At 43.3% G+C, this 14178-nt stretch overlaps 3 protein-coding genes and 1 long non-coding RNA gene across 6 annotated transcripts in view; 3 read left to right on the forward strand and 1 right to left on the reverse strand.

Annotated features, from left to right (window-relative positions):
- Positions 1-290: 290 nt before the first annotated feature.
- On the forward strand, positions 291-1395 carry LOC112136649. The gene is made up of 2 exons (XM_024258497.2): positions 291-1129; positions 1199-1395. Exons 1-2 carry the CDS (start codon positions 569-571, stop codon positions 1244-1246), a joined length of 609 nt encoding a protein of 202 aa, XP_024114265.1. The 5' UTR covers positions 291-568; the 3' UTR covers positions 1247-1395.
- A 3651-nt stretch (positions 1396-5046) lies between these two features.
- On the forward strand, positions 5047-7873 carry mgat1a (alpha-1,3-mannosyl-glycoprotein 2-beta-N-acetylglucosaminyltransferase a). Its single transcript, XM_024258463.2, has 3 exons — positions 5047-5329; positions 5590-6482; positions 6612-7873. The coding sequence occupies exons 2-3, from the start codon at positions 5859-5861 to the stop codon at positions 7308-7310; spliced, it is 1323 nt and encodes a 440-aa protein (XP_024114231.1). The 5' UTR covers positions 5047-5329; positions 5590-5858; the 3' UTR covers positions 7311-7873.
- A 762-nt stretch (positions 7874-8635) lies between these two features.
- sh3bp5la (SH3-binding domain protein 5-like, a) lies at positions 8636-14144 on the forward strand. Of its 2 annotated transcripts, none has more exons than XM_024258465.2 (7): positions 8636-8753; positions 9052-9285; positions 9474-9536; positions 9858-9986; positions 10176-10340; positions 12470-12643; positions 12724-14144. In XM_024258465.2, exons 2-7 carry the CDS (start codon positions 9058-9060, stop codon positions 13276-13278), a joined length of 1314 nt encoding a protein of 437 aa, XP_024114233.1. In that variant the 5' UTR covers positions 8636-8753; positions 9052-9057; the 3' UTR covers positions 13279-14144. The 2 variants fall into 2 exon arrangements, with proteins under 2 accessions (XP_024114233.1, XP_036071800.1); XM_036215907.1 differs by having other exon boundaries at positions 8671-8690.
- Positions 10380-14178, reverse strand: part of LOC112136654 — a 46790-nt gene continuing 42991 nt past the window's right edge. For both annotated transcript variants that reach the window (XR_002917390.2, XR_002917389.2), the window contains exon 4: positions 10380-13153. This is a non-coding gene — a long non-coding RNA (uncharacterized LOC112136654). The remainder of the gene's footprint in view (positions 13154-14178) is intronic.

Genomic DNA, 14178 nt, shown 5'->3' on the forward strand with positions numbered 1-14178 from the left:
GTTGATATGTCCAGTGATTTCTACAGTCAATGACACTAACATGCATCAGAACTATAGCGGAGCAAGGAGACTTTAGCAGTAGCTGCACAAACCCGGTTTTTTAAACCACGGTTTTCATCTGCTCCTGATCCAACACTATTTGAATAAAGATATAGTCAGAAACGCAGTTTAAACCTTAAATTATTTTATATATTTCCTCCAGCGTGAGAAAAATGCTATAAGAACACCAAAAACCCGATTTTTATTGGAGTGGGTCTTAAATGGACAACGTGTTTGTGGTGATGGAGATTAAAACTTAAAAAGTGAGGGGTGTGTGGTTAAACGGTGGATGGAGATTCTTCATTTTCTGTGACTTTCACTCTTAGGTGTTGCAGCTTCTTGCACTATCTCTTCAGGACACACCCTCCAGCCCCCCCTCTGTGATGACAGAAGCGGGTGGTGGTGGACCCCCGCCGCCCAGCGCTCCTCCTGTCCCAACAGAAGTCAACCTCTGCGGGCCTCATTATGTGACTCCTTGAGCAGCAGGACGGACCCCCTCCTGAAGGAGAACCGTGAAGCCCCCGTCGCCATGGCCTCCACTCCGTCGACTTCGGCCCTGTCTGCGGTGCTCCGCTGTCGGGGGAAGATCTGGACCAGAAATCCGTCGACCAAACGGCCTGCCTCGGCGGCGTACGGCCTCGGACTGGCCGGCGCCGCGCTGCGCGAGTCCTCGGCTGAGCGCGGCGGTTCGAGCTCCACGGCAGCGCGGACGCTGCTGTCTGTGGCGTGCAGATGGGTCACGCGGGACACCTTTACACAAGATTACAAGAAAATGAATAAGTTACTCTCGCCCGAACTTTCTTCAGGGAGCGCACGCGCTGCTGCCCCTCGCGGCCAACATTCGCTCGTGCGTAAAGTGACGTTTCACCTGCTTGGAAGAGAACGGTGCCCAAAAATAACCAACGTGCTCCCACTTGAGCTAGTGACCTACGTCCCGCGCGGGGTCCTGAAGGTCACAGTGACGTCACCGTGGAGTATGGGTTCAACTACACCCGGCTGGAAGAAACTACGGAGCGCGTGCGCGTCTCTTACTGCCCTGCTGGTGTCCAGACTCTCGGGTTTGTGCGCGTGGAGCTGCTCTCATCTGCAGGTGAGCTTTCTCAGGTGAACATTTGTTTCACGCGGTTGACTCGAACTCACCTGTTTTGTCTTCTTCCAGGTGAAAGGACAAAGTCAGGCTCAAGCCCCCCAGGACAGACCGGACTGAGCCCCGCCCCAGACATTTTATTATTATTGACTCTTCGTTTTACATACCTGTGCTGGTGCAGCCACGTGATGCATTTGGGCTTTTCCTCCCTTTAACGTTAAACTGAATGACCCCCACGATTCCAAACCAAGTAAAACCTGAAACCATCACAGTGGGTCTCTTTGATTTCATTATGCACACTTCATTCTTATTGGCTTGCACTTGGAGTTTTTAGCTTGTTTGTTTATTAAATCTCCTCTGAACATGAGAGCAAATAAGAAAATTTAACTTTATTCTGTTAAAGACCCACTCCATTGAAAATTGTATTTTAGGTGTTTTAACAGATGATGTAATCACCGGGCAACAAGCTCCCTTCTGTTCCATTCCAATGCATCCACTTGCAGACAAATGGATCCATTAATGTCTTTGTTTTCCTCATCCGAGCTGACATCCGGCTCAAAACTGTACACCTGGATAACTCTAACTTAGGGTATGTCTAGGGGGGTTCCGAACCAGGTCCCGTGAGCCGTCTGTTTAATACGAAGAGTTTGTGGTCTCCAGTGATCCCAGAGAATAAGGTGTCCAGGGCTTGTGAGCCCAAAGAGCTCAAAAAGGATTAGTTCAATTTATGAGTGGCAGTTGAAGGCGGATGCGGCCCAAACCCTGGTTATGGACCCTGGGTTTTGGGACTTGTATCCTTTCATCATTTGCTCATTATTCATTATTCATTATTCATTTTTAAATCAATTCTTTAGCACACAATTAGTGGAAACATTGATGTTAGTATTGGAACAAATAAGGAGAGTTTGTATGAATCAAAAACATGTTAGAGAAGTTAGATCTCTAATGAGCCAACTCTAATTTGTATTTGTTGAAGAATGATCTGTTGGGTTTCACTCAACTCAATTGCTTAAGAGAGCATTTTGTTTTAGTCTTTTTTGTTATTTTCTTGTGCTTTACCTTAATTTAAGGAAAATCTTGTTAAGTAAAAGACCTCTGCTGTTGCTGCCTGATTTCTTCATCCGAAGAAGTCATCTTTGCAGAAAATCTGCATTATTTACGTTTAAAGTTTAGTTAATGTATCTGTGAAGGGAAAAAACAAACATAAAACTGACTTTACCAGTAACGTGATAGCAAAGTTCATTTTGTCAGAACTGCAGCTTTGTACAACAAACAATATTTGTTTTATCGATTGCAGATTTATTTTGCATTGCAAATTCTTTACTTCTTAAGTGGCTTTTATCACAATAGCACACCTGCATTAGTTTTGCTTCCTACTTATCCCCCTGATCCCCCCTCCAAAAAAATAAATAAAAAAAGATGCATTTGTGCAATGACATCGTCTCATAAGATGATTCAGCTGGGGCGTTATTGTTTCCAGGTTTCAAACCTTCAAACTACCTCAGCTGAAGCAGGAGTAGAATTTAAAGACTCCACATGCACATTTGAACTGTTTGCACAATCAGTGATCGAAATCATGGAACAATGTGACTTTCACATCAGCAATTCCTGTGTCAACTGAAATAATTTTTGTACGCTGATATACTTTTTTTTGGCAGGATTAACAAGTAAACTCCTATAAACCTCATAAAATAGTTTAGATCTGAGCCACAAGCGCAAACGGAGGCCTGACTCCTTCCTGACTATTAAGTGGTAGTAAAATAGTTTCTCCTGACACTCAGAGTCTTGTTTTTTATTTCTATATATTCTATTTTTTCTTCTGTCCCAACATTCCTTCCTCACTGTTTTTGACCTTTATGTTCAGTCATCGATCCTGACCGAGTCAAATGTCCTCAGAGTATTTAAGAGGCAGTCATGATAAGGTCTGCACAAACATTTCCAAAAAAGGGGGTCCTCTGCAGCTCAGAGTTCAGTTTGGAAATTCATGTGGGACTGAACACTTGTTGTTGATGTACCATTTATTCTGTCTAATAACTCCTTTTATTTTCTGTTGATCATAATATTACATGCTTCTCACACCAGTCTAGCATGTAGCTGTTACTTTAGAGGTTTCAGTTTTCTGTTTAGATAAAATCAGATTTTCATTTATAAGTTTAGTATTTGCTTAAATTTTTAAAACTCATTTAAGCAATAAATAAAATAATCTCCTAGGTTATATGTGTTTTTATTTAAGTAAACACAAATGTAATCAAACCATCGAGTAAACATGTACACGATTAAATGTCAGAAAAAAAGACAAAAGTTAAGTAATTGTTGCTGCTCTAAAGTTTATTTGTTCAAATAAAGGAATAAAACAAGAAAATTAGAACGACTCTCAGGAAGTGACCAGGTTTATTGCCTAAGTTGTCCAAAACTCATAAAGGACTGCTAAAATGTTGGCAATTAGTTGATTTGAAAATCATTTTGTTCATGTTAACCCTTGTGCTATCTTATGGGTTCCAGATGACCCCACCCGGAGCGTGCTGTCTTGTGTGGTCCATATGACCCCACTTTTAATGTAAACATGGCTAGGATATTGGATTTGTTAAAAGTAATATTAAAATTCTGTCAAACTTTATTCAATCAGTCAATATTTTCTTTGGTGGCAGAAGATGGCAGTTGTTCACCTTTCAGCATACCCACTCAGGGGTTGCCACAGCAAATGAGCTTTCACTGATCCACACCATTAACTATACATAGAAAACTGGACTGAGCGAGTGTGATGTCACTCGTGGAAATTGCCCTTACTTTCTGATCCAGCCTAATGAAGCCAATTTAGATACGGACGTCGCCATGTTGGAACCAGATGACAGTGATTTGTCCGAGTTGTTCAGCGTAGATGTTTCTATGGCAACTACTATCGGCAATCAGGAGTGAGCTTGTTTGAAGTCCACAACTCTTCCACTGAAAGTGATCTCGGGAGAATCTGTCAATCAAAAGTTTGAGGGGCGTGAGGCCAGTGGTTACCACATTCTTTTGCTGAGGCATCTAATTGACCAGTTTATAACTTTAATAATTTGCAATAAAAAAAACACATATAATTAAAAAATGAGGATTAGCAAGAAAATATTAAGAAAAAGGTATTGGAGCAAGAATGGTTATTCTGACAAATATAATGACTGAGTAGCTCTTTATCAATAGGGTCAAGCAGATACTTCCTATTTGGAATGTGTCTATGTGTGTGGTGTTCACTCATTCCAGTTCTCTATATACTGTCAATGATCCACACACTTAGTTTTGTCCTTTATACATAAATAAAAATGAACATAAAGAGAAAAAAAATATTTATGAAATAGTTTATAACTTTTGAAAAGAGTGTACATGACTTCTTTTCAAAATAAAAGACAAATGTTACCATCTAAAATTAAATCAGCGCCACTTAACCCTTACTATATTCTTTGGACCATTCAGCTCCTTGAATTTTGTTTGGTAATAGACAGGCCGCTGTGCCTTAAGAATAAAGGCTGGTGCTCTAAAATCTGTCAAAAAAATTCAACTTTTGTCAACTCAAAAGCAGCACATCTTGATGGATTGTTGAAGCATTATAGCTGTCATAATAGTCAGGTGCCTGGGGGAGTGTTACGTACTGTACTTCAACTGTTTGGGAAACAGCTGAATAAAGTTTGACTGTTTTGGTTTGCTTGTTGCACTGCATAATTAAAAAAAATATTTTTAAAAAAGTTTTTAAGATGAACCAGAGAGCCATATAGTAAGGGTCAAAGAGGTTACAGACCCCTGATTTAGAGCAGCCTCATCTCATCAAAAAAAATCACAGTGATTCAAACCTGCTTTATAAATGGAACAAATTTAGTTTCCTCCTGATCTCTAAGAAGGAGTTAATATTACTTATTTTCTCATTTTTATTTTATTGCGTAATTTTTCGTTGCGGCGGGTAAGGCGGGACTTCCGGGTGTGTCTCAAACCAGGAAGTCGTCGTGTTACTTTCTCCTCCTCCTCCCCCTCCTCCCTCTGGGTCGGCGCTGCGAGATCCAGAGGGTCTCCAGAAGCGTTAAGTTGCTCCAGTCGACGGAAAACTGTCCGGAAGGCAGTTTGCCGCCGGTTCCTGCGCTCCTCTGGCCGCCTGTCACTTCAACTTTTCCGGCTGTCATCGAAGGAACGGCGCCGTGAGGAGACAGCGGCCGCGCGCGCGCTCGCGCTGTCAGGGTAAGGGAGCTAATTTCAAGTCGCTCCTCCTGTAACAAGAGTGAGGGGTGGGCTGTGGAGCTGCAGGTCGCTGTTTGTGGTTGTTTTTCTTCTCAGTCTGGGTTACTCCCGGCTCGTTCCTGCCGCGCGGCAGCCACAGGTGATCACGGGTCGATCAGGGATTCAGTTGGATGAATCATCATTCAGGCTGCTTCCTGCCAAAACAGTTTGCATGAGTCTGATTGGCTGAATATTTTCCTGTTTTGTTCTCTATGTTTCAGATGAAAACAACCTTGAAGCTGATGACCAACCACAACTTGACATTAAGATGAATCCTGACTTTTGTCCTCAACCCTCACCTCCACTGACCTGTTCCACTATTTTTCTATTGGCCTCCCAGTGAGCCGGCCCTATCTGTTATCATGCATTTGTGATGATACAGGACACAGGCTGCCCCTCCCGTATCCCTTTCCTTTTGTGTGTAACCAGGACGTCTCTCTTCATTCTGTCCTCGTGATCACCCCTCCTTCCCTTCCTCTTACTCTGTGCCATGATCCGAAAAAAAGGCTCCCTCATACTTTGTGGTGCATTCCTGTTTGTCACCTGGAATGCTGTCCTGGTGCTTCTGCTGTGGAGCAGACCCCCATCGAGCCAGCAGGGCGATGGGACGAGCGAAAAGGCGGAGGAGCCCACTGATGGTCTGATGAAAGATTTGTTTGGGATTTTGGACGCATTTGCAAACGAGCTGGATAAGCAGAGGAAGATCCTGCTACAGATCCAGACTTATCAGTCAGTGTGGGTGCCAGTCAATAATGAAAGACCAAAGGTGGACGTCCCACGTCAGCCTGTCATTCCTATCCTGGTTATTGCCTGCAACCGGGTCACTGTGAAACGCTGCCTTGACAAACTCCTGCAGCACCGACCCTCAGCCGAGCTCTATCCAATCATTGTGAGTCAAGACTGCGGGCATGCCGAGACGGCAGCGGTGATCAGCTCTTATGGAGCTCAGGTGACCCATATGAAGCAGCCGGACCTGTCGGATATTGCTGTTCGGCCGGAGCACAAAAAGTTTCAGGGTTACTACAAGATCTCGAGACATTACCACTGGGCCCTCAACCAGGTGTTCAAGACGCTGTCCCACACATCTGTAATTGTTGTGGAAGATGACCTGGAGGTAATTATGATCACTTTTCATCACGTTAAGATATTTTTTAAATGAAACTGCATGAATTCTCTGAGAACTGGAGCTGACTTCACTTGTTGACAACTAAAGTAAAAACTCATTATTTATCTTGCACTCTAGGTGGCGCCAGACTTCTTTGAGTATTTCCGAGCCTTGCTACCACTTCTGCAGTCGGACCCCACCCTGTGGTGCGTGTCAGCATGGAATGACAACGGCAGGGATGGCTTCATAGATCCTGCAAAGACAGATCTGCTGTACAGGACAGATTTCTTTCCGGGTCTGGGCTGGATGCTCCGTAAAGAACTGTGGGAGGAGCTGGAGCCTAAGTGGCCCGCTGCTTTCTGGGACGACTGGATGCGTCAGCCAGAGCAGCGCCATAACCGGGCTTGCATACGGCCAGAGATTTCACGCACTCTGACCTTTGGTCGGCAGGGTGTGAGCTTGGGTCAGTTCTTTGATAAGTACCTACGTGACATAAAGCTGAATGCCCAGTTTGTGCCTTTCACCAAAATGGACTTAAACTACTTGAAGGAGGAGTCGTACAAGGAAAATTTTCAGAAAGAAGTTTACAATGCTCCTTTGGTCAAATATGAAGAAGTGAAACAAGGCCAACTGAAGGGATCTGGCCCTTTCCGCCTTGAATACTCAAGTAAGGACAGTTTCAAAATGCTGGCCAAAAACCTGGGGATCATGGATGATTTGAAGTCTGGAGTGCCAAGAGCAGGATACAGGGGAGTTGTAAGCTTCTTCTACAGAGGACGGAGAATCTACCTGGCCCCACCTCCTGGGTGGACTCAGTATGATCCATCCTGGAGCTGATTATTTAGGAAAATGCCTTTGTCCAGAAGCCTTTTGCTTGTTCTATATGCCAGCTGGGTGAAGCCTCCGAGACCAAAGATGAAGATGTTTCTGCCCAGATTCTCTGTCCTTCATGGTACAGAACGGATCATTCAGTCTGGTGTGAATTGCCAATACCACTCAGGTCTTTACTATTCCAAAAGATTTCTCACAGCGTCAAACATGCTGTATTTCACCAGAGATCTATTTTTATACAATCCAAATTGTGCACATTAATTCATTGATGCATTTAATGCTGTACCCAAGTTTGCCTTTTTTTGTTGATATTATTTGCAGCTTCTGTAAGTTTGCGACCAAATAAGGAAATGTAATCTGTGGTTTGGGTGTTCGTAGCATCTTTAATCACTACAATGTAATCTGTCCTTTGACTCTCGTCATTCTGGTCTTTAAAAATCTGTTCTTCCTTCTTAAATTTGATGTCAGTTTGTTTGACTCAAATCAAACCTTCTGGGGTTTTGTTAATGCAAACCACTTCACTTGGGTTGTATATTTTTGGAATAAAAACAAAACTATGATCTTGCAGAGCTTTGATTCTTCTGGAGTCTGTTCAAAGGATGGAGCCAGAGCCTGTTCCAGCTCTGTATAAGGTGAAAGGTGGGGTATCATCCTTATCAAGGAAACATTATTTGCAAACTTGCTAAATAATAACTTTTAAAAATTCCAACTCCACATGGAAAAACCTGAGGGGTGTATAAGGAAGTTCCTGCTATGCAACCCAACTACATTTCTGACTTTATAAACGACTGAAAAGTTTAAGTATCAATACTCTTATGATACTTTGCTTTGTTTAAAATAAATGCAATGTTTGCAATGCTACATACAGATAAGGACAGGAAGGGTTTCTTGTTTGTTATAGAGACGTGTGTTTTTAAACCAAATTCCTTGTATTTCTTGCAGGATAATCAAATCTAAATTAAATATGCGTGTTTTCCACTGTGAAGATCATTTTATGTTACTGTAAAATAAACCTACAGTACCTCAATCTAAGTGGTAATTTTTCCAGTATTGATCAATCTCGTTTTGAAACTATTTTCAATGGTAAAGGTCGATTCAATTTACAGCTCGCCTCAGACAGATTGATCTGGTGAGATCATACAAAAAGAAATTGATTCATCGATTAATCATTACACCCCTACTATTTACCAAACAACTTTAGTGTAAAGTACCTTTTATACTGCTTAATCTTACTGTTCTTATTTGTCAAGGAAAAAATAATTGCCACGTCTACGAAAGTAGTTTATTTAAATAGTTTATTGATTTGATTTGCATTTCATAGCTACGGTAGCCGCAGTGGTTCAAACGCCGTTGGAGTGTTTACTTCATTCGTCACGATGATGTGAGGTAGAAGCCGCAAGCTAGCTTGCCTAGCTGTAGTGATGAAGTACTAGTAAGAGATGGACGAAGGTCAGCGCTTCCCAGGGGGGGTTAATAATCGACCCCCGTCCAGAGTGGCCCTTTGGGCATCTATGTTTTCATCTTTCCTCCGTAAAGAAACATTTACGTTCTAAATGACGCAGTTAGCCTGCTAGCACGCTAGGCTAGGCTAACAGCAGCGCGCTCGGGTTTCGATTTGGTGTTATGGCTGATCCTGTCACTTCAACTCGCGTCACTTAGAACACACATTTCTGATTCTGTCGTTTTTGCGTGGATTTGTCTGCTCGGGGTTTTGACGTCCGACGCTTGGCTTCACCAAACCGCACAGTCTGGAATGGAGCCAGGGGGATTACGAGAGAGCCCCGCCGGTTCGGGGGAGTCAGACGCGGGGGACTGGAGGGAAGTCACCCCCGGCGTGGATGAGGAGGGGAAGCCGGCTGGAACGGAGATGACCGCGGCAGAGACGGTGCCTAAGGAAGCCCGAGAGGAAGGAGAGAAGCAGAGAAACGTCGTGGAGCATCTGAACAGTCCGCACGAAGAGGAGCTCGATCCCCGGATCCAGGTGTGACTCCCCCATACTGGCTCCTATTTAACAGCGAAGGATTTTATAATCTGTTAATCCGTTTAAGTGATAATCTTGATGTCAACATGAACAATCGTAATCTTTCCTATCTAGTTAATTCATTGATAACATTTCCCTACGATACACTGTTTTAGTTTATACTGACTGTTGTGTTTTAACCTCCACAGCAAGAGTTAGAGCAGCTGAATGAAGCCAGTGCAGAAATCAACAGACTGGAGCTGTTATTAGATGTAAGTGCAGATCGCTGTAAAGTTTATGGATTAACTATATAGCTTTTGTACTTTGTTGAATTATTAATTAAACACATATCCTTACCTCTAATCTGTTTTCTGAGAGACACATGTAACTTGAATCATAAAACCCTCACATGAGGAGAACTGCTCATTTTCATTTTAGTTTATGGTCATTCAGATTCATTTTCTGGTAAAATGGAAAATGGTTGCTTGGAGTCTGGCATCCATCGATCCCTCACTTCCTCCCGCTTGATATCCGATCAGCAGCTTCAGCAGTGCTGAATCCAGTCTCCTTCTTTTCATGCATTAATCATCCAGGATGCCAGATCGAGCTATCGGAAGATCCTGACCGAGTCTGCCAGGAAGCTAAACGCGCAGAGCTCACAGCTCGGGAGCTGCATTGAAAAGGCCAGACCTTATTATGAAGCTCGCCGCCTTGCTAAAGAGGTATTCCACAAAGAAAGGCTTCATCTGAGCAAAGTAGAGTGATATGTTTTAATGTAACGTTAAGATTGATGTCACTGGGATTTCATCATCAAAGCTAGGTGGAAAAATGAAGTTAATAGGCCCACAGTTTGGCAGTGGAGTGGTGCCCTTGTCATAATGTTTCTCTGAGAGGTGTGGTTGCCTTTGCAGGCCCAGCAGGAGACTCAGAAGGCAGCTCTGAGCTACGAGAGAGCCGTTTCCATGCACACAGCTGCCAGGGAGATGGTGTACGTAGCTGAGCAGGGACTGCTGGCTGATGGCACTAACACTCTGGATCCCACTTGGCAGGAGATGCTCAACCATGCCACTGCAAAGGTAATGGAGGAGACCAGGGACAAATGAAGAAAACCCAAGTGAATGAGCTGCAGTTTTATTAAACATGCTGTTGGCCAGGGGTGTTCTAATGAGAAATGGGTGAGGTAAAAAAATGTGACGGACAACCATTCATTCCTGACATTCTTTGAGCTACTTAAATAATATTAAATGGAAATAAGCATTTTAATAGAAATGTAATTGCAACAGCATACTTTTCATTTCTTCACATAGAAAACAAATAAATCTTAACATGTTTTTACAATGAATTTTCCTCGCCATTCATTCCCAGTTAGCTTGTCATAGATAGCATACATCGTTCGTAAATCGTTATTTAGCCAATCCCAATGAAGAAATCCCATGCACAGTTTTTGGAAAATGCTGGGGGCTGCATAATTGATTTTATGAAACAAGCCTGTAGGCCGTTGGAATTTGATTGCGGACCGCCTTTGACCCACGGGCCGGACTTTGGACATGCTTGCTGTAGGGAGATAGGAGACACAGCAGTGAAAGCTACAGGCTTTCTAAAGTCCCACTTCAATCATCTATTGATCTTTTTTCAAAGCATTCTTTATGGTTTTTTAATCATTATTATGATGTTTAAAGCAAAATAATTAAACCTGTGTCATTTTCTTGGACAGTTTCTGCAGGGGTTATCAGTAATTTGCCTCTGAGTTGCGGTTGGAACTGTTACTGGGGAGTAGGCCTGCATTTAGTTCCCATCATCCCTTTATTTACAATCTCTCCCACTAGATTACAACCACAAAGTGGTGCAACAAAAGTGGCGAACAACAGTGGAGCTGTTCAGCCATACAGTTTTGAGCCAGATGCCAGCTCGGACGAGGGAAACCAAGACAAAAATCTAGTAATCTTCAAGTGTATCAGAATGGAGCGAAGCAAAGAGCGTGGTCTCCTGATTGAAGTTATTACGTCAAAGCTACAAGCCTTTTCAAATTACATTTTTTTGTCTCCTGATTCACCACAATTTGAATAAAGAAATAGAAACGCAATTTTAAGCTCAACTTTCTTTATACATGTTCTCTGTTGGAGATAAAAGCTAAAAGAATATTATAAAAACACCCAAAATAATATTTTTATTAGAGTAGGTCTTAAAGGAAACTGTGAGTAAAGAAAAAAAATGAACTTTTCAAAATTTGCGCAATAATATTGGCACAAAATCAGTTTTAGCTGGTGATCTTTCTTGGTGTGATACATAAATACATTTATATTTTTTGCAAGAAAAACATCCCTTTTGGGTGTTTTACTCTCTCTGCATCTGGTTTGTGCCTCAAACAAATTTCCCAAACTGACTGGATTTTTTTTAACTTTTGTAAGAGAAAGCCAGCCTTTGAACTTTCAGTTGTTTGAGTCCTGCAGAAAGGAAGAGAAGGGGCTTCATCTGGAAATAAAACTATTACCGGTTTCATAGTTTTATACATATGAAGTGCAATTAGATTGATCTGAAAAACACAGGAGTGGTGGGAAACACCAAACAACAAAGATCAAAGGATATGCTTTCCTCATTTCCTTGCTCCACCCACTTCTTATTACCTGGATTAGGTGTGATCAGGTAGTCAGAAGATGCGAGAGTGTGGTATGTTGGCCGTCTGGTTTAGATGCAGTACAACAGATGAAGGTAACCTGCTAGCATCTCTGTTGATAATCTGGATCTTTTTATGAATTCATGTTGTTACTATGGTAACACTGGGGGTGTTGTTACATGGTTATAGAGATTTTAGGATTAATTTTTCCAGGTGGATTAACATTGTATGAAAGCTGGAAGGACTTAATATTTTTAGCAACAGAACAAAGTCATTTATATCAGTTTAGGAGTGTTGTCTCAGACAGGTTGAAAACAATTGAAATGTTTAAAATCAAAAAGTTTAGACTATTTGATTGGGATTTCTACTGCAGTTCTGTCATATCAGTATCTGTTTGGTGTAGTTTACTTAGTCTGGGTTCTATCAGTGTGTCAGAACAGTTTGCTGAGTATTGAATTTTTTCTAAACCCACTTTTATCCTGTTGTTGGCTTGTTTAGGAGAGTCCTGATGGTCTGGGAGCATATCTGCACTTAGAAAGTCCTTATCTTGAAACAGAATAAACCTCGTCTTTCATTCCCCGTGTCCCGCAGGTGAACGAGGCTGAGGAGGAGCGTGTGCGCAGCGAGCGAGAGCACATGCGCGTCACACACGCCTGTCAGGAAGCCGAGGCTAGAGTCCAGATGCTGCAGAAGTCCCTGAAGAGACTCATCGTGAAGTCCAAACCTTACTTTGAGCTCAAGGCCCAGTTCAACCACATTCTGGAGGTAAAGCACACACAGATGCACGATGTGAACAGCTTTTCCCAGCCATTGACACCGCTCGCTGGCTGCTTTTGTGTCTGCAGGAGCACAAAACCAAAGTGCTGCAGCTGGAACAGCAAGTCGCCAAAGTGAAGAACCACTACTCGATCGCCCTGCGAAACCTGGAGCAGATCAGTGAACAAATCCACGCTCAGAGGGGAACAGACCCGGCTGAGGGAGAGCTCCCTTCCCTCTGCGTTGGGCGGAGCCCCCCTGTGGGGGCTGAGGCAGACACCAGAATGCAGGAGGAGGGCGGAGCCTGCAGCAGTGACAACTCTTTAGGCAAAGACAAACTGAACACAGCCGTTGATGCGGCGGATCAATACAAGGAGAAAACTGGGCCGGAGCGGGAGCGAGCCGGGTCGGACTCCATGTCCGTCTTCAGCCTGCAGACCATCGCCTCTGACCTGGAGAAATACGACTCTGTGGAGCACCTGGGTGACCTCGGAGACCTCAGCGACGTGGGCAGCGTAACTGGGGATGAAGGAGAGAGAGAGAAAGGGGGGGTAGTAAATAAAACAAACAAGCTTCCGGAAACTTCCATCAGAGACCGGCAGCTGCAGTTCTCCAAGCAGCACCACCGCAGCTTCAGCCTGTGAGCGCAGTGTCCGGTGGAGCCTTCCCACAGGAGAAGCTGGAATGATGTCGATGTAAATAACGCTAAAGGAAAACAATAGAGTTCTAACACTACTGAAGTCCTGAGTCCTCCTCAACCCGCCTCCTAAGCATGAAGAAGTCTGAGCAGACGTATTTATGAGGTTGCCATTTCTTACTTCTCAGGCTTTTTGGGTGAAGAGATTTGCTGAGACTGTGGAAAAACAACCCTGCTTCCACCTCTCCCTCCCTTCTGTCACATCAAGTCCATTCAGCCCACCGCCTCAAGGTGGAGAGGAAGTCCCGGTCCTCCGGAGACGCACAGAGGTCCAGGAGAAATTACCAAACACTCTCTGACGCGGCAGAGCGAAAACGGATTTGTTGAACACTCCTGGAGACTGTTTACACGCTTCTGCTGAGAAGCAGCACTCCTGAAACTCAGCCATGTTTGTTTTTACGCCATAACGATGAAACCTCCACATTTGTCTTATTTGTTGATGCAAATGGCTGCTGATGCCCTCTGTCTGTGTGTGTAAAGAACCTGCCTGATGTGTGCCTTTCACACAAACTTCAGCTTCAGCTGCTGGTTTTGTTTCTTTACTAAAGAAATCAACAATGACTTAAATAGTTCTTAAAAGAACTTTAACTTTTTCAAAGTATAAAATGTCAACTAGTGAAGTTTTAATTGTTTGTGAATGAGTTTAATGGGCTGGAAGATAACTGACTTATATGTGATGTGAATATTTGCTGTACAGATGTTGTGGATGTCTTAATATCAGTCACAACCCCCCCCCCCCTTCCTGCTCTGATGTCTCCTTATGTCTCCAATGGGCGCCGTTATGCTCAATAAAACAGATCATGCCTCCTATAATGCGTGTGTGAGCTGGATGTGAGGATTTGTGCAG

This window comes from Oryzias melastigma, linkage group LG16, assembly GCF_002922805.2.
Source record: "Oryzias melastigma strain HK-1 linkage group LG16, ASM292280v2, whole genome shotgun sequence".
Taxonomy (NCBI): domain Eukaryota; kingdom Metazoa; phylum Chordata; class Actinopteri; order Beloniformes; family Adrianichthyidae; genus Oryzias; species Oryzias melastigma.